Genomic DNA, 27,531 nt, shown 5'->3' with positions numbered 1-27,531 from the left:
ACTGAGACGCAAACAGATACAGAAGGGAGAACTATCGAAGCTGGAAGTCGGCTTACCGAAAGAATCTCCTCCGGAGCCTGGCTATCTGGATGCAGGAGGATCAGTACAGATTCAATTTGAGCAGATATCAGGAGTGGACACAGCAAGAGGAGAGGAACAGAAGTTGGGAATAGCTATACAAGATCAGGTATCGATTATTCATCAGAGTCTGGTAAGGCCTCAAGTTTTTTCATTGGAATCAATTTGGGAGTCAATTCAGATCCTAAATATAAATCTTGCTACTCAGATGGTAAATGTTTCTAACACAGTTAACTCAATGGATGACCGTTTGAAAATTGCTGAAGATGAGGTATTGAAGAATAATGAAAAAATACAATCTTCTGACATTAAGATTCTAAGCAATTTGAATATGCAACAAGAATTGATTAAAGAAAATCAGGTATTGCATTTAAAACTAGAAAACCTGGAAAATCAATTCCGAGCTAGGAACTTAAGATGCATAAATTTCCCTAAGTTACATGTGCCTCCCAAAGATCTTTGGAGAAGATACATGATAGAAGTTTTGCATCTTAAAGAAGAGGTATTGCCTATAATATCTAAGGCTTATTATACACCTCCTAAAAAGAGGTCACAAATAAATCAAAATGATTTCCAGGTTTTGTTACCAAGAGAAACATCCAAAATTGACATTTCAGCTGTATTGGAACATACAGAAGAAGAAATAGTGGAGACATCCACACTTGTGGTAACATTCTTGATGGAGGCGGACAGAGAATGGATCTTTAAGAGATATTTTTTGCATAAACATGAGATATTTTTGAAAAATAAGGTCCAGATCTTTCCAGACCTGTCCTTACAGACACAAAAACGTAGGCAGCAGTTTTTGATAATGAAGCCACAAGCTATACAATTGGGATTACAATTTTATTTAAAACATCCATGTAAATGTTTAATTAAATTCCAAGATATTTCTTATGTATTTTACCAGCCGTCTCAACTAACTTCCTTTTTGGCCAGTAAAAAACAAAGTATACCTAGCAAGATCCCAACTTCTAGTCCATTAACTCTGAGGCTGTAATTAGAGATCTTGTAAAAAATAACCTGAGTCCCCCTATGGCCATTTATTTTGCTTATGTTACAATTTACCTTATTTTTCGCTCCATAAGACGCACCTGAGCATAAAAAGCACCTTGGATTCAGAGGGGGGAAATTAAAAAAAAAAAAAATGGTGTGCTAAACTGGCTCTGTTCCTGGGGGTCTGTGCATCTTATGGAGCAAATTAGGGGAGTGCATAAAAATTTTTTTATCCCCATTTCGTTTTCGGGTCTGGGGAGGACCATTTTGGTCCACTCCCCAGATCAGAAAACTTTTTTCATTTTCTTTCTGTGGGAAAAACAAAAAAAAAAAAACAACCCATCCCCCCCCCCCCCCCCCCCAAGACCTGCCAAAAGTCCCTGGTGATCAGCAGGGGTCCGGGAGTGATCTCCTGCAATTGGGCCACTGGCTGCCAGTAATCAAAATGGCGTCGACGGCCCTTTGCCCTTACTATGTTACAGGGGCTACCGGTGCCATTGGTCGGCCCCTGTCACATGATAGGAGCACGTCCTACCATGTTAATTTTCTTAGTTTAAATGATGTATAATTGTAAGATTTAAATTTACTAAAGTCAAATGTGTGTTTGATTAATATGCTTTTCAGTTCAAGCTTGTTGCTTGGAAGTTTGTAAAATTAATAAACAAAAAATAAAAAAAAAATTCTATTGGGATCCCTCTTTGCTATCTCTTTTCTAAGCTGAAGAGCCCTAGTCTGCATAGCCTGGTGTCATAGGAGAGATGTTCCATCACCTTTATAATTTTTGTTGCTCTCCTCTGCACCTTTTCTAGTTCTGTTATGCCTTTCTTGAGATGGGGGCGACCAGAACTGCACCTAGTACTCAAGGTGTGGTTGCACAATGACTTGATATAGAGGCAATGTCATGGCCACACAGGCCAGTTATAGGTAATCCCCAGGGCAATAGCAGCACAGGACTCAGAAACGGCAGTGCAGGTTTTGCCTGACCAGCCACCAATGCTGTGGGTTGAGCCCTCAGATTCTGGTGGCCAGCAGGACAAGAACAAGACTAAACAAAACATAGTGCAAGAAAAGGACAGGACAAACCTGAAACAGTGCAAGGCAAGGCAGGGACCAGACAAACAAGACACCAGAAAGCCAGTACTAATGCCAAACAGGACACAACACACACACAAGGTCTAGGAAGGCCACACAGGAATAGGTAGTAATAACCAGGAAACTAGACAAAGATCTAAGACAAGGAGCTAGCATGACCACAGCAAGGAGTAAGGGAGTCTCCAAGATGTGGTGGGGGAGCTGTGAGTGAAGCAGACTTTTAAGGCATGGCAGTGCTGACTCGTGTGCCTTCAAGGCAAGCTTGCCCTGCTCAGACTGTGGTCCACTGAGGGCCCCTGCAAAAAGTAGAGCCACTCAGCAGCCAGGATCCTTATAGGCACTCTAATATTTTCACTTTATTCTCCATTGCTTTTTGGATAATTCCTAACATTCTATTTGTTTTTTTGATAGCCGATGCTCACCGATCTGAGGATTTCAATGTATTGCTCACAAGGGTTCCAAGGTCTTTTTCCTGGGTAGTAAATCTCAATACAGAATCCAGTATCATGTACCTGTAGTTTGGGTTATTTTTCCCTATGTGCTTCACTTTGCACTTTTCCACATTAAATGTCATCTTATCGTTCAGTTGCCCAGTTTTCCTAGTCTCAGAAGTTCCTTCTGCAGTACCTTGCAATCTACTGCTATTTTAACAAATTTGAATAATTGTGTGTCATCTGAAATTTGATCATCTCATTCATTATCCCCTTTTTCCAGATTATTTATGAATACGCTAAACAGAATAGGTCCTATCACCAATCCTTTGGGTACTCCACTAACAACCTTTCTCCATTTGGAAAACTGATTATTTAGTCCTATCCTCTGTTTCTGGCCTTTTAACCAGGTCACAGTCCACAATAGGATATTGACTCCTATCCCATGTCTTTATATTTTCCTGAGGAATCTCTCATGGGGGACTTTATCAAATGCCTTCTGAAAATCCAATTACACTATGTAAATTGGCACACCTTTATCTATATGTTTATTTACATTTTCAAAAATTCTAAAAGATTGGTAAGATGAGATTTCCCCTTGCTTAAAAGCACTATTGACTCTTCCCCATTAAGCCAAGTCTATCTAGATGGCCAGTGATTTTTATTTATTAAATTTTTTTTATGAATGCCTTCTACCATTTTGCTGGTACCGATGACAAGCTCACCAGTCTGTAGTTTTCTGGATCACCCCAAATTCCTTTTTAAAAATCAACATCACATTGGCCAACTTCCATTCTGCAGGAATTGTGACTGTTTTAAATGATAAATTACAGATTACTTTTACAGGTTAACAGTTTCATGTTTTAGTTATTTTAGAATTCTGTGGGGATGCCATCCAGTCCCAGTGATTTGTTATTCCTTAGTTTGTCAATCTAATCTAGTACATCCCCCATTGTCACAGATATTTGTTTTAGTTGCTTAGAATTTCCACCATTAAAGAATGTTTCAGACCTAGACAAAGAATTAATTCAGTTTTTCTGCTATTTTCTTGTCCTCCCTGAGCACCCCTTTTGCCCCTTGGTCATCTAGTAGCCCAACTGACTCCGTCACAGGTTTTTACTTCAAAAGTACTTGTAATTTTTTTTCTATTAGAACTTACCTCATTGGGGAGCAGGAGAGAGGGAGAGCAACGGCCTCAGGGCAGGAGGAATCCTAGCCTTAAATTAATTTCCTGGACTTATTTGGCTACCATTACCTTGGAGGTGAGCTCTCCTTAGTTCCTGGTCATGTGCCCTCATCGTCATCGAGGAGGAGGGGCCAGTAGGCTTAATTCCGGACCTCCCTGCGGCGCGCAGATGGAGCAGGAGAGAGGGAGAACAATGGCCTCAGGGCAGGAGAAATCCTAGTCTTAAATTAATTTACTGGACTTATTTGGCTACCATTACCTTGGAGGTGAGCTCTCCTCAGTTCCTGGTCACCTGCCCTCATCGTCATCAAGGAGGAGGGGCCGGTAGGCTTAATTCCGGACCTCCCTGCGACGCGCTGGTGTCGCCGGCACGCTGCCAAAGCCACACGCGCCAAAGGGGCGCGCGGCTTTGTTTGGAATATTGGGATCATCGCTATTGTAAAAGCTTAAAGTAAGTCAATTCGTCTTTGTTTTTCTTTCTCTCTCTCCCTGCTCTCAAATAGAGGTTCTTTATAGCAAATAAGAGTATTGAGAGAACTCTAAATAATTTTTTTAACAACAATAATGCCTCATACAAAGAGGAAGGGTAAACTACGTTCAGAGACCCCCAACTGCTCCTGGTCCTGCCCTATCTCAACAATTGATTGAAGGATTTCTCTCATCTCTAAACATGATTACACCGGGAGAAGCTTCCGATGCGGGAGCCGTTCAGGAGCAGACGACTCCCCAGGAACATCATACATCTCTTAGCCCCGGTGCACCTATAACACCGGACCCACCTAACCTTGCCCTAAACTTCGATTCGAATAAAGTAGAGAGCACGGAAGTCGTGGCACTACTTAATTCCTTTGGGGATGGAAAGGAGCAACAGGAGGCAGCTCAACAAATAGGAGGAATTGGAACTAGCACGCTGGAGTCAGGTGGAAAGAACAGCGGTGGTAACAATCTGATACCAAATCCCCCAACATCAACACGTAATGGTGCAGAAGGTAGAACATTGAACTCAGAATTGAGACTTGATCGATGTTCGCAATCTGGAAAAAATGCATTGGGAAAAATGAGATTTGAAGAAGAACCAGTACAAAAAGTTACTTTAGAAAATATTTGGTTGGTTTTAATGGATATGAAAACATCTATCAGATGTTTTCATATCCATTATGACTCCGTTATGAGACCAGAATCCGTTATGACTCTCTTGTTCCTAATTTTAATTTAATGCCCACCTCGGGCCCTTCCTTCCAGCTGTTTAAGCTTCCAAGTTTATGGTCCTTGTTAAATGTAACTTTTGTTTCTTCTGATTATAAAAAAAGTTGTTCCATCTGTTACAGTTACTTATCCCTGTTCGATGTAAACCAATCTGATATGGTATTCAACCATGAAGGTCGGTATAGAAAAATGCTAAATAAATAAATAAATCTATGAATCAAATGGAAAAGAAAATCTCTGATATACATCTTCAGGTGAAGACAACAGATGGGGCAGTGAAAAAAACATTCAGAGAAACTAGAAATTCATGAAAAACAGCTTAATCAGATGCAAGAAATCCAGACTGGAATAATAAAAGGAGAACTGATTAATACCAGGAGGATTGAAGTGATTGAAAATAACCTGAGATATAACAATCTCAGAATACTGAATTTTCCTAATGTAGTGTATATATCACCAATGGAACAATTTAAAAGAGTTTTAGGAGAGAATTTACAGATATCCATGGAGAAGATACCAGCTATCAAAAAATTCTTTTTTATTGCTAATAAAGATAAGGAGAATTTAGAAAAATTAAATCAATCCCAACAACTGGGTAACCTTACAGAATTTCTAGAGAAGTCAATGGATGAACAAGTGGAATCAAGGGGTACATTATGCGTAAGATTTATAAAAATGGAAGACAGAGATCTAGTTTTGAGATTATTTTTGGGTAATCGAGATAAACTATATCTTACACAAAAAATATGGATGTACCCAGATATAACCAGATCCACCCAGATAAGGAGAAGAAACTTCTTACAGATGAGCCCAGAGATTAAAAAACTCGGAGCTCAAATGGTAGTTTATTTTCCTTGCAAATGTGTTGTGAAATATAACAATGAGAGGTTTGTTTTTCTGGAACCTTTAGATCTCAGGAAATTTCTTGAAGCACGCTCTTCTAGTTAAAATATCCAGATTGGTTATAAGTATAGAAAGTTTAGCGTTTAGTGCACTGATACTTGGAAATGTTAGTTAATAATAGCTCCAGTATAAATAATATATTTGGACCTCTATAAATTCCTTATAAATGGTCTATAATTTCTTGATCATATTCCTAGGTAGTTTATAGACAGTCAATTAGATTTACTTTATCTAGATAGAAAGTGGATTTAAGGTTGATTGTTTGTACTGCCTGTTATTGACCTAATCATTGATATGTAATTTTACTGTCTATATTGTGTTTAAAATGCATAAATAAAAAATAAAAATAAAAAAAAAGAAATTGCTTCATTGACATGCTTTTTATCAATCCTTCTTGGCCTGTCTAACTACTGTTTCACATCTAACTTGCTAGTGATTATGCCTATTTTTATCCTTTGGGTCTGCTTTCTATTTTTATTGAAAGATGCCATTTTAACATTAGCTGCCTTCTTTACCTCACCCTTAAACCACACTGACAGTTGTTTGGTCTTCCTTCAGACTTTTTTAGTGCATGGAATATATTTTATCTAGGCTTCCAGAATGGTATTTTTAAACAATATCCATGCCTTATGCAAACTTTAACCCTTGCAACCATTCCTTTTAGTTTTTTTTCTGATTTCTTCATTCAATTGTAATCTCCCTTTTAAAAGATATTTTCACTGTAGTAGTTTTACTTAATGTCCTCCTTCCAGTGGTTACGTCAAATTTGTTTGCATTGTGATTGCTTTTGCTTAGCAGCCCCACCACAGTAACCCCTTGCTCCAGGTTGGGTTTCTACTGAGGACTAAATCTAAAGTAGCTGCTCTTTTCATCTGTTCTAGAACCAGCTGTTCCATGAAGCAGTCATTTATGGCATCAAGAAACTTAACCTTTCTAAGCTTGTCCCAATGAGAAATTGACCTAATCAATACTGGGGTAATTTCTATCTCCCATTATTATTGTGTTGCTAAATTTATTTGCTTTTTCATTTTAGCTATCGTTTCATAGTTTTTCTTCATTTTGGCATAGTGGCCAGTTTATACATGCCCAGCTATACTCTTACCCCTCAGACATGGAACTTCTATCATAAGGATTCCACAGTATATTTTCTTTCCTACAGGATTTTTATCATGCTCGACTGACATTTTTTACATATAGTGTTACCCCTCCACCAATTTGACCTGCCCTGTCACATCAATATAATTTATCTGGTTTAAAGGTGTTCCATTGATTATACTCTTTCCACATGTCTCTGAAATGCCTATAATGTCGATATCCTTGTATAATGCCATACATTCTGACTCACCAATCTTATTATTCAAACTTCTAGCATTGCATACAGATGTTTTAAAGTATGGTTTTTTTTATTTACTTTTATTTCTTTCTATTCACAGCCTGCTTATTAGAAAATGATATAGGCAGTATAAAAATCACTTACATCTGATTGCTCTTTATTTACATCTACCTGGTCTGCTTCAATCTTAACCACAACTCCTCTTCTGAGATATTCTAACTTCCCTACAATTAGCAGCAGGACTCACTCTAACCTGACCACACCTGCCCTACCTCTTCCTTGCAAACTGACTGGTCCACAATGACTACATGGAGCAGTTGATCCTAGAACCAATGAGAGGACAGCTACTTTAGATCTAGTCCTCTGTGCTGCAAAAGCTTACTGTGATAGAGCTGCTAAGAAATAATGATCATAATGCAATAACATTTGACATAATCAATGGAGGGAGGACATTAAGTTAAACAATTGCAGTAGCATATCATTTTACAAAAGGAAGACTATGAAAGATTGAGGAAATTAGAAAAAAACTGAAAGTTGCAAAGGTTAAAAGTTTGCTTGAAGCATGAGCATGGTTTAAAAATATCAATTTAGAAGCTCAGATAAAATATATTCCATGCATTAAAAAAGTTGAAGGAAGACCAAATGACTGCCAGCATGGTTTAATGGTGAGGTAAAGGAGCCAGTTAAAGCCAAAAGGGCTTCTTTCAAAAAATGGAAAGCAGACCCAAATGATAAAAATAGGCAAGAGCATAAGCACTGGCATATTAGATATAAAACAGTAATAAGACAGGCCAAGAAATTTGAGAAGTATGCCAGAAAGGCAAAAACTAAATAATAAAACCTTTTTCAAATACATTCAAAGCAAAAGGCCTGTGAGGGAGTCAGTTGAGTTGCTAGATGACTGAGAGATAAAAGGGGTACTCAGGAAGAACAAAGAAATAGGAGAAAAACAGAATGAATTATTTGCCTCTCTTTTTACTGGAGGATGTTGAGAACATGCCCACACCAGAACATTCTTTGCCATAAGGATCGGCGTCTGCCCCACGCCAATTCCTCCCGCGACTCCTCCCTCCGGTGAACTCAGAGCGTGTCGTGCTAGAATCGAGTCAATTCTCGGCTGTCTTTCATCCGGCAATGGCGTCAAGGTAACATTCTCTCTTATTCTTGCTTTTCATTTCGTATGTGGCATAATAAGAAATGTAATAAGGAAAGCAAGCTGAAAAAATAAGCAAGATTCAAGACCTCCGGAGAGACACAGACGCTAGCGTGTATACCGTGCAGCGGCCATGACATTCTTTAATGGTAGAGTAACTAAAACAAATATCTACAATAATGGAAGATATAATATATAAGATTGACAAACTAAAGAGTAATATCCACTCCAGAGTTCTAAAAGAACTAAAACATTAAATTGCAAACTTGTTACTAGTAATCTGCAAGCTGCCCCACGCCAATTCCTCCCGCGACTCCTCTCTCCGGCGAACTCAGAGCTTGTCGTGCTAGGATCAAGTCAATTCTCGGCTGTCTTTCATCCGGCAATGGCGTCAAGGTAACATTCTCTCTTATTCTTGCTTTTCATTTCGTATGTGGCATAATAAGAAATGTAATAAGGAAAGCAAGCTGAAAAAATAAGCAAGATTCAAGACCTCCGGAGAGACACAGACGCTAGCGTGTATACCGTGCAGCGGCCATGACATTCTTTAATGGTAGAGTAACTAAAACAAATATCTACAATAATGGAAGATATAATATATAAGATTGACAAACTAAAGAGTAATATCCACTCCAGAGTTCTAAAAGAACTAAAACATTAAATTGCAAACTTGTTACTACCAAGATACGTGACGACTGGAATGTGGTCAGTGTGATTCTGAATTTTAAAAAGGGCTCCAGAGGTGATATGGGAAACTGTAGACCAGTGAGCTTGACATTGGTGCCTGACAGAATAGAAGAAACCAGAGGATAAGAAGTTGATATCATGTCCTTTGGGGCAAGAGGCTGTACTAGAGGCTGCAGGTGTTGTCATCCCTATAGAGGAGTGACTACTCAGAGTTCTCGTCCTTTTGGTAAGTCTGAGTCCTTTCGAACCAGGAAGCCTTGGAAGAATGTCATCTCTGGGAAAGGAGCACCTCATCTGTTTTGCCTTTATCGGAGCTGGGTCCAGACCATATCTGTCTTAATGGGTTCTGGAAGTGTTTAAGAGAAAGCAATACTCTGGCGTTTTCTTTGCATTCCTCCGGATGCCTTGTGGTCTCTCCTTGCAACTCCCTATATAATAGGGTGGCAAAGGAGTCTTCCTTAAGAAGGCTATTGGACATGAAGGCCGTAATTCCTGTTTCTAAATCGCAAGAAAATATGAGACGCTGTTCCACAAGTGGCATTTGTGCGTGACTCATTTCTAAATGGAAAAACCACATACCGTAACAATAGCACTGCAATCAGGGGAATTCTCCTATCTTTAGATCTGACAGAGGCATTTCTACATATTCCCATTCATCAGGAACGTCAACTGTTCCTGTGGTGTGCTGTTCTGGAACGTCATTATTAATTTTAGGCCCTGTCCTTCTGGCTGGCCACTGCTCCCAGGACCTTCTTTAAGGTCATGGTGGTAATAGTGGCGTTGTTCCACAGGGGTGGTATCTTGGTTCCTTGTATCTGCATTGGAAGAAAGTCACCTGGCTTTTCTCGCAGCCGTCTCATTATAGCAAGAGCTAGGCTGAGTGATGAATTTGGCCAAGAGCACTTTATAGCCACCTCAGACGCTAGAGTATCTTGGTCGATGTGTTTCCTAGCAGGGCTAGGGCTGAGTATTTCAGCCATGGCATCGCATTCAAAAGTTAATTGCTCTAGTTCAGACCCTAAGAAGGTCTTTTCTGCCAACAGTGTGACCTTATCTAGAGGTCCTGAGTTTGATGGCAGCCATATTAGGTGTTTCCCCTGGGTGAGGGCACACATGCAGCTCTTCAGCGCAACTTCCCGATGGGGTCCAGAGTCTCAGGACTACATGGTGAGGATTCTCTTGCTATTAGAGGTGAGCATCCACTTGCAGTGGCGGATGCAAGTGGATTTTCTCAGGAAGGGAGGTTCCTTTGAGACACTAGAATGGTAGTACAGATCGCTGGAGTGCCGAGGAACTTTAATCAATTGGAAACATGTGCTGGCATGCTTGTGATTTGTCGAGCTTCTAGAAGCTTGGTCAGTCAGGATAATGTCGGACAGTGCATCCACGGTGGCATACTTCCTTCCTCAAGCCAGAACTGAGAGCCTTCAGGTTTCAGAGCGAATAGATGCACTTATGATATGGGCAGAGCAACATCATCTGGACATATCCATCTTCCACATTGCCAGATAGGACAATGTAAGGGCCATCTTCGTCAGTGCTCGGAGCTTGGTCCCTGGAGAGTGGGAGTTCTCGGTTAAGGCCTTTCTGCTCATGGTGGCGCACTGGTGACACCCTTCTGGATTTGCTTGCAACTTCAGCCAACCCTGAAGTTCCAAGGTTCTTCAGTCACAGGTGGGATTCAAAGCTCTGCATATTGATGCTCTTGTTCCAGTGGGGTCGCAGGGTGGGGAGCTATATCCCTTCATACCATGCACATTATTAGGCAGGGACTTGCGAAAGATCGCAAGACAGACCGAAATGCATGTTTCTGGTGGCTCCAGTTTGACCCGGAGGCTTTGGTATGCTGATCTGAGGAGGCTGCTGGTGGGTAGTCCTCTCAAGAGGCCACCTGGGCCAGATCTTTTGCGCAAGGACCCATTTTACATGTCTATCCGGGCCAATTATGTCCTTTAGTTATTGCAGTGTGGTTATTCTGCTGCAGTGATTCCACCTTGAGCTGAGCTGGAACATTTTCTACATAGCTGGCTTATGTTAACATTTGGAGTGTTTCAGGCCTGGTGCGAGGTTCTCAGCCTCTTAAAGTGGAAATTCCACTAATTTTGGAAGTTTCAAGTGACAGTTCTCATCTCTTATAGGGTGCAAGTCAATGGAGGGCCTTGGTCTTCCCCTCCAGATGTGTCTCGGTTCTTGAAGGGAGTTAAGAATCTTTGTCCTCCCTGGGGCTATTGGTGCCCTTGTGGAAGCTTAATCTGGTTCTGGATTCTTGCTGTGTCCTGCCTTTCGACCACTATATAGCCTTTCCTTGAAGCTACTTTCCTTGAGGACAGTTTTTTCTATGTGTGAAAATGGTTTCAAAGTTTCATTTGAATTGGTCTATTTTAATTCCCATGCTGGGCAGGAATAGAGATGAGAATGATTGCTTCTTGGGTGCTTTGGAAGTCCAAATAGTTGTTAGTGTTAGCCCTCATAGATGGTCATGGGATGGACTTTGATTGTCTGCCATCAAAGGGTATGCCTTTTGGCATGGGCCTCCAGCGCAACCCTTAAAAAGTCATAGTGGACTCAGGTGATGTCACAGAGCCGGCAGTGGTGCACTTGAGCAGCGGTAGAGAACATGTGAGATAAGAAAAACCCTTGGGTGGTTGGCAGGATGCCTCTACTCATCCCCCTGCAGCCACTGTTCCCAGGATATCTCTGAACATGTGGTTTCCTGGCATAACCGTTACAGAGTCTGGTTGGCCTCGGGTGCTTTCATTTCCATAGTATGTCTGCCATAGGGTTTTACAAGGCTGTAAAGATGTGATATTGAATGTGCAGCTGTTCTCACCCAAAGCCTCAGCAATAGCAGACAGTAATTGCTCCATTCTGTATCCCCACCAACACACCAGAAACTTGCCCACAGGACACTCTGACTCTCTCCTTTCTTTACACCATCCCTTTAAAGCTTTGGAAGATCCACACATACAAAAAAAAAAGGGAAAAAATCTCCAAGTTGGTAGGTAAAGCAAGTGCATCTGGTCTTTTGGTAGCTATTTGCTTACCCAATTTAAATATTTTTATTAAAAGAAAATATATTAAAAGCATTCTTTTGGAAGGTGGGAGAATATAATACGAATAATTATCGATGAGGAGTAAGTTGAAAAATTATATCCAGGTTTTATTATAAAAGCTATTAAGCAATATATTAGAACACATTTAAATATATCAATCATTAATTTTTATAATACCTTTATACAAACGTTTCAGTTCAGGTTGGTCCTGTGATCTCCATCAGCGCTTCAGACATCCCAAACCTGCCAAAACATGAAAAAATGAAAATATCTTTAAAAATATTGAAAATTGAAAAACTCTTTCATTTAACATTTGTGCCCAACAACCATCTTGAAAAGTCAAGTTCTTTGAGATTCTAGCCATTTTGGTTGAAAGCTACTTTTACTGGTAGGGTTTTCCTAGCTTGAGTTGCAGTGATAAAAAGGAAGGAGGCTGATATGAACTGTAATTTTTAATATATATGTAAAGATCGCAAAGGGGGAATGAGAAAACTCATGCATTCCCAGCCCTTGTATAAATTGTTTACTATATGTAAAAGTGATTTCTGAAATTTTCTAGGTTACGGAGCTTTCTCCCCTAACTAAGAACAGCCGAACAGATAAAGAAAGCCGAGTACACCAGTGTTGTGAGTGTAATCATTACTTTACTTCAGCAACCATGCTGACAGACCACTGCAGGGATGTGCATGGTAAAGAAAGGATTCATGTTTGCCATGTCTGCAATAAAGCTTTCAAACGGGCAACACATCTCAAGGTAACTGGCCACATTATATCCTGACATGACGTGTTATGAAGCCATTTCTGCAGATCAGTTTCATAAGCACTTTATTATCTGACTTTTTAAACTTTTTGATTGTGCTATCAATAATCCTATATTTCACAGAATGTGTATGGTGACAAGATTCCTTTACTATGAAGCCAGTGAGAAGTTCAAACTCCAGGCTGAATAACAGTGATATAAAACAGGTTTCCCTATCTTAAAAACTTAAACATGTTGCAAACATTTTAGAATAAAACTGTATATTTTAAAATGTAACAAAAGTTATTCATCAGCAAAATTATGTGCATTAGAACATAACAAGTAATGGTCTTTAAAGGGATAATTTTGTAACAACCTGTGTACATTTTCAAACAAATATGCCTAGAAGTTATACCAATTTTCAAAGCAACATTATCGGATGAATTTTAAAAGGGCCGTGCGAGTAAAAATTTGGACTTACGCACGTGGCCAGGCCGCCATGTGCTTAAGTCCTGATACGCAAACAAGTGGTGGGCCCTGAAAAAGGGGCAGGCTGGGAGGTATTGTCTGGGTGGAGAGGAGAGGCGCAGGACAGAGGCCAGCCGGGTCAGTGGTTATTAGCCGCTGTTCCATGGAAGCATGTGCCGGCAGTTGGCCAGGACGCGTAACTTGCTTCTGTTCCAACGGAGCAGTGAGTTAAAAAAAAAAAAATGGGGATAGTTAGAGTTAGGTTAGGGATCGGGGAGGAGAGGGGAAGTAGTAGGAAGGGTAGGGTTAGGGATGGAAAGTTTCCTACTAGTCCACTTCTTAATTGGAGAGGACTGGGAGGGTAAAAGCCGACAAGAGCTAAGAAAAATATGTGAGTTCTCTTTCCTTGTGTAGTAAATGATTAAAATTAGAAGCACAAATAAGCGCGCTTAACAGATGTTCACCACTTATCTGGATAAGTCTTAAAAGTGCTACATAACCAGATAAGTAAGATAGCCAGATAAGTCTTCAAACACTAGTTGTTCATCTATTTTACTTATCCGCCTATTTAGTGCTTTTCTTTTACTTACCCGGCTATCTTACTTAGCTGAATAAGTCTTAAACAGTTCTGCTTAGCGGGATAAGTCACCACAATGCTTCTTAGCCAGATATTTTTCACCACTTAGCCAGATAAGTCAAAACTTAAGCAGTTATATTTAAAATACATGCCACGGATTTTTTGCTACATGAATATTATCAGAATACAATGCCAGTTGACTTACGGCAAGAGGAATGCCTCAAATCTTTCAAGCGGAAGCTTAAGACCTGGCTCTTTGCTAAAGCATACACCTAATTTTTCACTCTTCCTATCCATTATATCCACCTTCCACTCTCCCCTCTACTTTCCCCGCTCCTCCCTCCTTCTCAGCTCTCCTCTCTCCTCCTCCCCTTTCTCCCTCACTAGCCTGCCTGCACTTCTTAGTCTTTTTCCATTGTACATATGTATATATTTGCAAACGTTGCTATAATATAATTTAATGCAAACTTTCCCATGTTATCTCCCACCCCCTTTTAATACCTTGTTCGCATGTTTTAATCGTTCAATGTAAAGCGCCATGCCTAGCGCCAGTTTATGTTACAATGTGAACCGATATGATATCCTGGATGAATGTCGGTATATAAAAATTGTAAATAAATAAATAAATAAATATATTGTGTGCACGCATTTGTGCGCATGATATAAAATGCATGCGCGCACAAATGTCCATGTAGCTGCATATATGAGCACACCTACACATGTTTTACAGTTATTATCCTCCCTGTGTCACTACACATTTAACTGAAGGATTGGGAAGGAATTTGCATTTATACACATACAGGTGAATTTTAAAAGCCCGGCGCGCACCAAAACTGGGAGATACGTGCTCAAGTCGGACTGGTGAGCACCGAGCGAATTTTAAAAGCCATCCTTGTACACGCATGTCTCCCGCTATGCGTATAAATGAAAAAGTTCTGAACAAAGGGTGGGGCATTGGCGTTCCTGGATTTTATCTTGAAATTTGTGAGTAAATACTTACGCGCAAAGGCATGTGCCAGAGTCCCTGCTGCGTAACTTTACTTCTGCTATGGATGTCATGTAACTCATTAAAAAAAAAAAAAAAAACAACCATCTGCATGGTATTCAGGGTCAGGACTAACAGGGGGTGAAAGGAGGGGCATTAATCTAGGGGGTTTGGAGTCCTATCCATGAGTGGGGCGAACTAGGAATGAACTGGGAAAATGGGAGCGACGTTGGTGCACGTGTCTTTTAAAGTTCCCTCATGTATATGCAGTAGAAGCGGGATTTATGCACACAAGCGCACATCCACTTGAAATTGTGCACACATGTACATGCGGTCAGGCTATTTTATAACATGCACACATATATGTGTGTATGTTATAAAATGTCTATGTCTCTGAGTAGAGGCCAACTAATGCATGCATATGTGCACCCCCATGCCTGTTTAAAAATTACCATCATACTTCTGAATTTTCAAAAGTATGCATGTAAGTTTTTGCAGGAAAACTATTCATTCAACTTAGCATATGGAAATGTGTGCAGGTAAATTTACTGGAATGATTTTCAAAGTGAATGTATGCTTTCAATTGAAAGGCAGGAAAATGAGTTGTATATTTATTTATCTGTCTTGTATATCACAGTTCTAAATATTCATTGTGGATTACAGTTCACATAATGAAAACACAAACAATACATACACACAAAATTACATAAAGCATAAACACATCAACATTAAATTAAAAGCCTTTGTAAAAAGGAAAGCTTTAACTCTTAGGCAACTTTAAATAATCTTATCCCCCGAACCTCCAAGGGTATAGAGTTCCAATAAAGTAGGTTCCATTATGGAAAATGTTTAGTTCTAGTTCTATTTAATCAGTATTCATTAATAAGAGGTGCAGAGAGCAATAACTGGGATAAAGAACACAAAGGTGTATACCAAGAAAACTTAACCAATAAGCAACAGTTCTTCAGATGACTAGCTTAATATATCTAAGTTACCAGCTTAAATTGTACTTGCTTTTCAATAGGCACGGTTTCAAATAATTCCAGTTATCATGCAATGGTGACATCTAATGGCTGGACTTGGAACCTATAAATGCAGGTTTCTGGGAAGGGGTCTTAGGTGAGGATAGTCACTGTAATGAATTGAGCTAAGTGAGTTGGATAAGGAATATTAAAAAATAGGGGATAACCCAGCTAGCTGTGAAAGAAGGTTCATGGCAGCATAGACCAATGTTCAAAGCTTCCAAATGAGCTGGAAGCTAAGAAACAGGAGGAAATTGGCAGGTGAAAAAATGTCATTGTTCCAAAATCCATAGAATCTTTGCTAAATGTAATTGAAAAGTTGGCATTGTCAATAAAATGTCCTTTTTTGAATTTCCTTGCTCTTTCTAACTTGTATGTTGTACTTTTAGATTTTTTTTAGCAGCTTCTTTTACAGGAAATGGACCTTTTATATTTGTTTCTAGAATTTGATGAAATGTGGTACTATTTATTAACAGCTTCGGTATCTCAGTTATTGCGCATTTTGCTGAACCCAATGCTACCTGCTATCATATAAGTGTAGCATGGAAAACAAAAGGTCTCAAGGGTTACCAAATGCCTCCATTTTTTCAGATTTATGCAGTCCTGGTTTTACTTTAATTTTATGCATAGACTTACAGTTCTGATTTTCCTATGAAAAGTAGGACTACAAGGCCATGTATGTAGGCAGGTTACGGCTCCCTAAACACAACACACTTCTTTGAATTTAAAAGTAAGGATTTATTTGAAATATCCAAGTTTCATTATGTGAGGCTGAACCTGATCCAGCTGTCCATTATTCACGGCAAGCATTAATGTGGGTCTAATCATGCCAAGTTGCTTCACAGTATTTCTGTTCAGAGTTCAAGCATTCCCCTGCCGCAGCAGAGCTTCATCCTCCAGCTCAATAGTGCTCAGTCATTAAGTTGTCAGACAATGAGCCTTTATTAGCAACCTCTTTTTGAACCCTTGAAGACCAATTTGAATCCTCAGGGCCATGTCCCAGGCCAGCAATGGTCTGAGGCTGTGTAGGCTTAAGCCACTCTGTAGACTCACAAGCAGAACACCGACTTCCAACCTGATGGACCTTGGTTCGAAGCCCACCAAACACATTTTTGCTCTGACAAATGGGATACAATCTGGATCAGATCAGCCTGTCCTGAAAAAAGGGAGCAGGTTAGTAAATGTAATTAGCCTAAACACTAAAAAGTTTCCTCAATACAACAGCTGGAAGAGAGAAAACCAGAAATATAATGCCTCAGGTTTACTGAGAGCTCTCATAAAAGCAGCATAGGTCTTCAAACTCTATTGAGACCCCAAACCCCCCCCCAGGCTTATCAATCTCTGGGGTGGAATACGCTCCAGCATGTTTGCCCTGGTCTGCATCCCGATAGAGTCATTCCTGTCCACAGTCAATATGCATGAGATACATTTGCATAACCTGGATACCTGGTGTATGTACATTTATCTCCTACATATTCATGGAGATCAATATTCAAAGCCATTCGGAGGGACAACTTATACATAATCGGACGGATTTTAAAACCCCGGCGCGCGCAAATCCTGGGGTTTACGCGCACCAGACCAATTTTCAAATGGGCCTGGCCACACGTGTAAACCCCGGTACGTAAGTAAGTGCCAGGGCCTGAAAAGGGAGCGGTCTGGTGGGCGGAGAGGAGCGGTGCTGGAGGTGTCGGTACAGCGGCCATTTGCAAGTTGCTTCTGCTCCGGAGGAGCAGCAACTTAAAGAACAAAAAAAAAAGGTACGGGAGATTAGGTTTAGGGGGTGGGGAGGAGAGGGGGAGGGAACTGGGGAAAGCCCCGATGGCTACCACGTGAAACTTGGCAAATTCGACCCCCCTCTTGCGCGCACAGCCCCTGAGTTTATAACATGCGCGCACCGGTGCACAGATGTTATAAAATTGCACATCCATGGGTGTGCGCCAGGTAGCGCGCGCATTTTTTAAAAATCTACCACAGTCTGTCTAAATGACTAGTTTTAAATGTTACCCTTGCTTATCCAGCTAAATCCAGCCAGACTAAGATATATTCGAATAAGCAAGGGACATGTTGGGGACATTCCAGTGTGGGGTTGAGTTAGCTTCTAAACTGCTGGTTTACATAATATTCTCAGTCTGGATGTACAAAAGTAAACATTAAGTAATAATCATAAAAAAAAACAATTAAAAAAAAGACATCACACGTTACTCCTAAGCGCATAAACATAAACAATTATAGAAGAGCAAAAGAGAGTTAAAATATTTCACATTGCTTCACGAGCACAACAAACCATAAACAGCACAATAAACATTTGACAGTTCTTAAGCAAAAGCACATTATAATAAAGACGAATAACCAGCGGCAGGAGGTATAATACAACATAGCATCAAGATAAAGACTCACCAAAGTAACCCAGGTATCTGATCTTATTATATTGCCTGCATGGAAACATGTTTCAGATCACTAGCACAGAAATAATAGTCCCCTGTTGTAGAAAATGACCTACCTTGTGTCAAGATGTCACATAATTTGACTGCATTACTTCAAATTATTATGGTAAAGTGAGAAAATTTGCTAATAACACCTAATGTCTACCAGCCAAGATGTGAAGCTGTATTTATTTTGAAATGTTTCTTCCTTTTCTGTTTTCATTAGGAACACATACAGACTCATCGAGCTGGTCCTTCTCTAAGTTCTCAGAAACCAAAAGTATTTAAATGTGTTGCATGTGAGAAGGCATTTGCCAAACCAAGTCAACTGGAGAGACATAGCCGCATTCATACAGGTAACAGTTATTTTGTATACTGTACTAGCTAGAAACAAAGAACAGGAATAAGTCCTAAGTGAACTCTTTTGGTTCTGGTAGTAGGCCATGCTAAGAGGATCATAAGGCTTGTTCTAAAATAGTAATTTGAAAGTAACAGCAGAAGCACAAAAGCTGCGAAGATATGAAGAAAACAAAGGAGAGGCGCCAAAATAAAATATTTAGAAAGAATCCAAAGCAGGGACTTGGGGAAGAGCATTAGTGCAATTGAAACACCATCAACAAAAGAAGAAACAGTTTTGGAGAAATTTCTATGAAGATCCTATAGAGCATTACAAAGAAGCAGATTGGTTGCCCAGCATATAGAGGACTATAGAAAAGGCAAACCTCCAAACCACAGAATGGGCTAAAGTTACAACAATTGAGCTGGAAGCCAGGTTAAAAAGAGCCCAAAATTGGAAGTGCCCTGGCCCTGATGGAATGCCCAACTTTTGGCTCAGATATTTTACCTCTCTCCACCGAGATCTGGCGAACTGCAAAAACCAATTGATCAGACAGCCAGAATGAACTTCACAATGGCTAATAACAGGAAAAATACTCCTCCTCCCAAAGGGAGAACCAAATAACACCCCCAAAAATTATGGGCCAGTGACTTGCTTGCCTACAATTAAGCTGTTCAGTGCAACAGATACAGATAGAATATATGATCACAAGAGGAACATATGGAGCCAAAGACCAGCTGATGCCAAATTAAAGTCATTATGACCAACTGTATAAATAGTCAAAACTTCAGTATAACATGGATTGACTATATAAAAAAAAAAGGCTTTGATAGCATTTCTCTGTCTTGGATAATAAATTGTTTTGACATGTACAAGGTGAACTTTGCACTGATTGAGTACATCAGTTTCACCATGAAAATGTGGCAGACTGCATTCCTCTTGAATTATGAGAATGGTTAATACATCATTCCTAGTATATGTGTTTCCTAATATATGTGTTTTCATATTTGTGTGTGTTTTTGTTGTCTTAAATGTGAATGTAGTCGATGTAATCTGTTTTGAGCAACATTTGTTGGACAAAGACAGAATATAAGTAATTTTAAATAATAAAATAAAGATCCAGTGAGGCATATTTCAGGGGGGGATTCCCTGTCGCCACTTTTGTCTACTGAGTACTCTTAACTCCTTGAATTATGGAATTAACCTTAATCCTAGAGTTGCCAATCTTCTACCAATAACATCGTACCTACTGTTTGTTGATGACTTGAAATTCTACAGCTCCTGTTATCCCCATTTAGTAGAACAACTCCGGATAGTGAAGAGTTTCTCAGATGATGTCAGAATGACATTTGGCCGAAACAAATATGCTAAGATGACTTTATAAAAACATAAGAAATTCCCTAAGTCATCGGTTCTTAACAGGTGTGTCGCCAAGCACACGCAGGTGTGTCGCCACACTTCCCGGTCCCCTGCTAGTCCAGCTGCTCCTCCTGCCCCAGTGAGATGAGAACTCTTCCCCCGCCCAGGCTTGAAATTCGGATAGCCCGGGTGGAACGCAGCAAGGGAGCTGGAGTCAGCGGTACTAGCAACATGGTCTCTTCTTCCTGTCTCTCCCCCCCGCAGTCTGGAAGAGGAAGTGGTGAATAACGGCCGCACACGCGGGAAGAAGGGACCATGCTAAAGTACAAGTGCTGCAGCATTGGCCCAAAAAAGGAAAGCAGCGCGACCTGGAGCAACATGAGCCCCTGCGGCCAGTGGGACTCCTTTCTCAAGGCCGTGAGGACTAGAAGAGGGAGGATACTGTTGCTGTCTCTAGTTGTTTGGTGGGAGGAAGAGAGAGAGAGTGAGTGATCGAGCATATGTGTTTGAGATTGTGTGTGTGTGTGTGTGTGTATGTGAGAGACAGCATGTATGTGAGTGAATGATTGAGAGCTTGTATGTATTTGTGTGTGTGATTGAGAGCTATTGAGAACATGTATGTGTAACTGAGAGAGCATGTGTATATATGATAAAGAGCTTGTAGGTATAAGTGAGAGAGAGCAAGTATGTAAGTGTGTGATTGAGAACCTGTGTGAGAGAGCTTGTGTGTGACTGAGAGAGAGGAAAAAGTTGCAAGAACCTTCACCCCTTCCTCCTAGTTCACAATAATCTCAGAACATCTAGAAATCAAACGTTTCCAGATATGGAGATTAATCCTTATTTTTAATTATTGGGTCTTTTTGTCTGCTATTTTGAAATATTTTATTGGTGTCTGGAAATTTTTTATATTAATTTTTAATTAGTGGATATTCCATTCATCAGCTGTTTTGAAATAATCTGTTCTTTTTGTTAATATGGTTTTACTGCTATTGATTTTATATTTCTTGATTTGTTTTGAGGACTGGTGATGTTTCTCTTTATCCTTTGTTGCACTACATACAAAGCCTCTGGCTTACTGCAGTTTCCAGTTCAGTTTTGAGCTGTTTCTGTTTATGCTTTACGGTCTCTTTATTCTTTTTTAGGTGAGGGTCTGCACATGTGACTGAGGTGAGGTATTCTGCTGGCGTGTAGTTTCTGTAGGGCTCTTATTTTAACATTGGCAGCTTGCACTTCCGTGTAGCCCCCCCCCCCTTCCCCACTCCCGGTCCCCCCTCCCATACCACCCAACATACCACACAAACTCCTGTTCTGGTGAAAACAAGGCCGCAGCATTTATTAACATCAATAGAGTAAATTAACATAAAACATGACCAGTACCCGAGCTGTTTGTGTGTTCAACCTTACTGTAATCCGGGCGTCAAATCCGGCGTTCACCGTATTAAGCCAGTCCGCCACCATCTTTCCAGCCCCCCGCCGTGCCAAAGCCACGGGGCCATTCCTCCAGGCAGCCCACGCCCAACTACACGCACTTTTCTTCACTGAGAACTTCTGGTCCGCCTGACCATGTCCTCGAGGTCCCCATCTACTTACGGACTCGGATACCCCTGCCACCAGCCTGGGACAGTGCTTGTCCCAGGCACCCTCCCCCCCCCCCCCCTTCCCCAATTACTGCGGCCTAACTTTGCTAAACACTCGTTCCAGCGCCGCTTGTATGGAGTTGTTGAATAGATCGTAACCAACCTCGCATAAATGTATTCGATCCGCCCGATATAGGCCCAAACATGGCTCATCCGCCCATTCGTGTCTTATTTGGTGCACGCCCCTCTGCTGTGCCCATAAACCGACCTGCCTGTTTACCTTTTTCCTGCCCCTGCCCCGTAATTTGCTACCCTGCCTTTTAATCCTAGGTATGATGTCCGACCATATTAAGGTCGTTCCCGGTGTCATCTCCCTAATGGTATCCAAGTCTCTCTTTACCATTCCTATTAGTTGTTTGGCCGAAAGTACTCCCAGATCATTGCCTCCCAAATGGATAACTATCGCATCCGATTGTTGGAGCACGCTTAAACTGCGCTGCAGCTCCACCAGCAATTGCTCCTATCTCATTCCCGACCTTCCCATCCATTTCAGGCTGACACCCCTCGGAGCCAAGCCCAGGTGTGTTCCATATGGTCTTTCCTGCGCCCTCTTTGCTGCCCAACGTACAAAAGAATGACCTATCAACCATGCTTTCTTCCTTTGCCTCAATGGACCTGCGGGTGGAAAGAATCAAGTTAATAACCCAATTGTGCAAACTCTGGCCTCACATACCGATTGGCCACTGCCGATTGCCATCAACCAATCTTACGGATGGTTTCCATTCGCGACCCCAATTCTGAACGAATGTGTTTCATACTCTTTCGGATCCAACCCTATACTTTCTAGTCTCATGCATAATTCAGCTGCAAACTGAAACTTTGTCAATGGGACACCGTCCCTATGTATCAGCAAATGCTGCCCGCCCTCAGGCCTTACTTGCAGATAGTTCCGCATATTCTGTACTGGGCATGTTACCTGCGACCCCACCATTGCCAATCTTACCTCAGCCCCGTTTGCCTTCTGATCTGTCTTTGATTTGTGTCCCCGTAGGCTGACATGCTGGTCCTGAACTTGAACATTGCAATACAGTAATCCATTCAACCCCCTGTCGGTTTTGGATGGCACCACTAACTCGCTCACCCTTAGAGCAGCAAAAAATGCTGTGCAGAAGGCCGCCCTGAACAATAATGCCTCAAATGGGTCTGCACAGACATGTTGCACCACGTACCATAATCTCACCAATACCTCGTGTGTTATTGGCCTTCTCTTATCGTCTTCCCAAGATACCTCTCTTGCCCAACCTGCTAGCAGTTTCTTGACCATGAAACAGTTAAGCGGATCCCCTAACCCCTGTGCCTTTGTGTAGAAGGCAAAGCCAGCCAATTGATTTATCGTGGTCCCTCTAGTCATACCCGACTCCTTCGCCCACGATGTGAACCATACTATATGTTTAGCCTCTACCACCCCTGTCCCCCTTCCTTGTCCCTGAAGGAATTCCTGCACCCTTGTGTGTAACCCCTGCAGTATGCTTTCCAAGTCGCTGGGGCGACAGACGCCCTCAACAATCCCCGTTCGGTCTCGTTCCAATCCGCCACAAACTGTCCAGTATTGGTACTCCTTCCACCTCGGCCTCCGGCACCTGTGTCAAGGTCCTTGCTGGTCATCTGCCACAACCATAAACCCACATCTTGCGTCCCCCAGGACATGTTCCTGTTGTCTTCCATCTTATCTCTAAACTTTTCGTTATAGTTTAACCAGCACCAACCTTGGTACTCTTTATAAGCCTCCAGTATCGCATCTGCATAGCTAAGCATGGGTGCATGCTGGGACGGGTCCTCCTTTCCTATGACGCTAATCATTCTCAAATAAGCTCTGGCCCAATTAATGATATTCTTTGGAACCTTTACCTCTCCCCCTTTCTGCTCTTCTTTCTTTCCCTTCCTCCTTCTCTCAGATGCACCTTTCCTGCCTTCCAATATAGAGAATATATCTATATACTCCCTCTTCCTTATTTTATTTCGCAACGCCCTCGGGACACTTTCCCACAACTCGGCTAATGGCAGCAGCGCCGTTGCCGCTGTCGTGTTCCCTGGTAACTGCTTAACCATCGCTGAGGCCACTTTTGACGCCTCGCTCACATCGGAATCCTCCTCTGACGAGTCAGTAGAGGATTCGCTGTCCTTCTCTCCTCCTCTTATTACCCTTGGCTTTTGTTGCTCCGTTTGCATCCCGTTCGCCTTTGCTCGGTCCAACATGTGCCTCTGGCTCGACCACTAGTTCCAATGAGCCTCCCGGTACTCCTGCCTCGCTGTCCTCCTCGATGGCTGTGTCCCCTTCTCCAGGTTCTATCACTTGTGTCGCTTTGACGCTGTCACGATCCTTCGCCGCAGACTGTCTTCTGTGTTGTTGGCCTTTCTTGGTTTGCCTCTCTTTCCTTTGTGCTGACTTGCTCCTTTTCTCTGCGCCATCGCCCCCATCCTTCAGTATCACCGCTCCTCCAGGCACAGCACTATACCATGATGGTGGTACCTGCCACCATGGGGAGGTATATGTGTTGCTGGTAAGGCTGTGACATCGCCGCCTGCCATGGCATGGCACCATGCTGGTTTCCTTCCTGGCTGCCTTGCATCGACCAGCCCGGTGCTGAACCTGACGGTCCCACGGCTGGCATGGCCCCTGGACCCATCATTGGCCACATGGGCCAACCCCACTGTGGTGGGCCTCCTCGCCCCGCCTCGGACTGCCTTCCTGTTGTCCCTTGATGGCTGTCTTGTTCCTTTGGGGTTGCCCTCGGCTGCTGCCTGCTCCCAATTTTTTCTATTTGCACCTTCTGCGCCCTCGCGGCCGATCCTGCTCCCTTCTGGCTTCTGACCTGCGGCTTCTGCCTCCTTCCAGCTCCTCCTCCTCCCTGCCCCCTGGCTGAGGACGGTTCCTCCTGTGTGCCTCGCGGTACTGGGGTCCTCTTCTGTCTTGCTCCCCCCAGTGCTCTCACTGCTCCTCCCCCTGCCATGCTGATAGCCAAGAGACTTTTTATTTTACTCACAGTTGGAAGTTTCCAGGGGGGGGGATTGCTGTGGACTTCTGTCCCTTTGTTGTCCGACCCTCCGCTGTTTCCCCACAGGTTCTGGCTGCAGCTGCTGTCCTGGGTCCCCTCTCGGCCGAAAAAAAAAGGCACCTGTGCCTTTAAAATCCTGGCTCTGGGCTTCCGGTCATCTGTAATAAGCCTTCCAGATTTGCTCCATCTTCCTCGGCCGCGATTGAGTCTGCCCACGTGGTCGCCCGTTCGCTGTCGCTCCGGGGGCTGCTGCAAAGCTTTCCAAAGGCTGCTATGCCTTTAAATTTACAATGCTGGTCTCCGGGTCCTCACAGGTGGCCACTGTATTGCCTGCACGACCCGTTCACCGCTCCCGTTGGTCCTATGGCACGCTCACGGCCCAATCGCGGATCGCGGTCCTCTACGGGATCCCGCACGCCGCTCCAAAAAACGCGAGTGCTGGCCGGGCACCGTGGTTTTCTGGTGACCCCAGCCTCGCGAGATTCGTGAGGCTGACGTCATCACCGCCCCTCCCCCGGACCGGGGAAGGGCTCGATTGCCGACTTCGCACCGCAGGTAAGTCGGGAAGGGTGTAGGGGTGGGTCCTCCCCTCCGGCAAGCGCCATTTTAAGGGGGGGCCCTCCCCGCATGTCGCGAGTCTGCCCTCTTTTTATTTTTGCCGTGGATTACAATGAGCAGTGTGTCTGTGACAATGTGAGTGTTATCTGTCAGGTGTGTCACGATGGGAAAAAAGTTGAGAACCACTGCCCTAAGTCAGTTTGATTATTAGCATTTTATGGACTTCTCCAGAAACTTGACCAAATCTTTTTTAAACCAAGCTATGCTAACTGCCTTAGCCATATCTCTGGCAATGAATTCCAGAGCTTAATTGTGCATTGCATGAAAAAATAATTTCCTCCGATTTGTTTTAAATAAGCTACTTGCTAACTTCATGGAGTGCCCCCTAGTCTTCATGGAGTGCCCCAAGAGTAAATAACTGATTCACATTTACCCGTTCTAGTCCTCTCATGATTTTATAGATTTCTATCATATCCCCCCTCCCTCAGCCATCTTTTTTCCAAGCTGAACAGCTCTAACCTCTTTAGCCTTTCCTCATAGGAGAGCCATTGCATCCCTTTTATTATTTTGGTTGCCCTTCTCTGAACCTTTTCCAGTGCAATTATATCTTTTTTGAGATGCAGCAACCAGAATTGCACAGGAAATCCTGCCGACAGGCCCTTATAAAAGGGCTCAGGATCTGCAGGAAGTTCAGCCATGTAATTGGGATACAGCATGATGCCAGAGGCACTTCAGACTAGAGTTGAGGGGCATTACAAAGCCTAAGAGGAAATACCAGCAATACATGTAGTACCTCGAACCTGCCTCTACATATGACTCCTGCAATGGGGCCTCTGCTCCTAATGGGATCAGTTGACTCAGCCCTTGACTACTTTAGTGAATCTTGCAAGAAATGAAGCAAGAGCTCCACTATCTCATCAAGTGATTTTAATGACGGAGGCTTCCACCAAGGAATGGGAAGCTCACACTGGTCTCTTACAAACTGAAGGATCTTAGTCATTATTAGAAAGAAGAACCTGCTGGAACTTTGAGCATTCAGATATGCCATAAGTGCATTCTCTAATCTCCTTGAGGGAAAAGTAATTCTCATTCAAACCGACAAACAATTCACCAGGTTTTATGTCAAATGAAAGAAGAAACAGGGCCATGGACTCTCTACCAGATGGTGATAAAGATATGAGAATGGGCATGAAATCACAACAGTATTCTACAAGCAACCTATCTTCCGGGGATCTCCAACACATTGGAAGACCACTTCAGCAGGGTGTTTTGACCTCATGAATGGCCCCTATACCAGTCAACAGCCAGCAGACTGAACCTTGGGGGTCATCCCTCAATTTACCTCTGTATCAGATGAAAACAGAAAAGTAGAAAAATTCTGTTCCAGTCTTCCTTGTGAGCTCTAGTCCGCTCAGGATGCTTCTGTGCTCAACTGAAACTCAGATGATCTGTACTCTTTTCCACCAATAGCCAAGACAGTGCAAAAAGCGCTGAAGGACTGAGCCTACCTGATACTTATTGAACTAGCATGGCCCAGCCAAGTGTGGTTCACATACCTAGTGCAAATATCTATCAGCTCCCTGTTCCACCCTTATTAAATCGAGAAGATCATCTTTATCATCCAAACCTTCCCTCTCTCAGTATGACAGCCTAGATGTTGAACACTCACTGATTGCTTCACTTTTCCTTACCTAAGGATGTTGAGGACATACTAATGTCCACCAGGAAGCCTTCAACTAGAAAAGCTTATGGATTTAAATTGAAACATTTCTCATCCTGGTATCATCAAAGCTAATTGGACTCATTCACGTGTGAACCACGAGAACTCTTCCAGTACTTGCTATTTCTTTCCTCCTCAGGTCTCAGTAACTCGTCAGTGAGAGTCCATCTCAATGCCATAGCAGCCTATCATATTCAGATAGTAAACCAATCTCCTCTCATCCTTTAGTGTCAAAATTTATGAAAGGCTTATGATTTAGTTAACCTCTAGTAGCCAAGACATCTGTTATATGGAACCTCAATGTGATACTAGCACAGCTTAAGAAGCCACTCTTTAAGCTATTGGAATTGGCGTCTCTGAAATTTCTCACATGAAAAGTTCTGTTCCATGTTGCAATAACTTTGGCCAGAAGAGTCAGCAAGCTTCAGGCATTAATACATTACTCTCCACATATTCAGTTCTTTCCCAATAGAGTCGTGATCTGTACCCACCTAAAGTTTCTATCAAAGGAGAACATAAGAATTGCCGTATTGAGTCAGACTGAGGGTCCATCAAGCCCAGTATCCTGCTTCCAACAGTGGCCAATCTA

At 42.3% G+C, this 27,531-nt stretch overlaps 1 protein-coding gene across 1 annotated transcript in view; it reads left to right on the top strand.

Annotated features, from left to right (window-relative positions):
• The window catches only part of ZNF236 (zinc finger protein 236), a 531,902-nt gene that overhangs the window by 480,014 nt on the left and 24,357 nt on the right, over positions 1-27,531 (top strand). Inside the window, 2 exon segments of the mRNA XM_029590848.1 lie at positions 12,678-12,872; positions 18,562-18,691. Coding sequence (XP_029446708.1) covers positions 12,678-12,872; positions 18,562-18,691 — 325 coding nt within the window.

Source organism: Rhinatrema bivittatum, chromosome 2 (assembly GCF_901001135.1).
Source record: "Rhinatrema bivittatum chromosome 2, aRhiBiv1.1, whole genome shotgun sequence".
Classification (NCBI taxonomy): Eukaryota; Metazoa; Chordata; class Amphibia; order Gymnophiona; family Rhinatrematidae; genus Rhinatrema; species Rhinatrema bivittatum.
The sequence above is the reverse complement of the archived record's forward strand: the minus strand, read 5'-3'. Positions and strand labels throughout refer to the sequence as shown.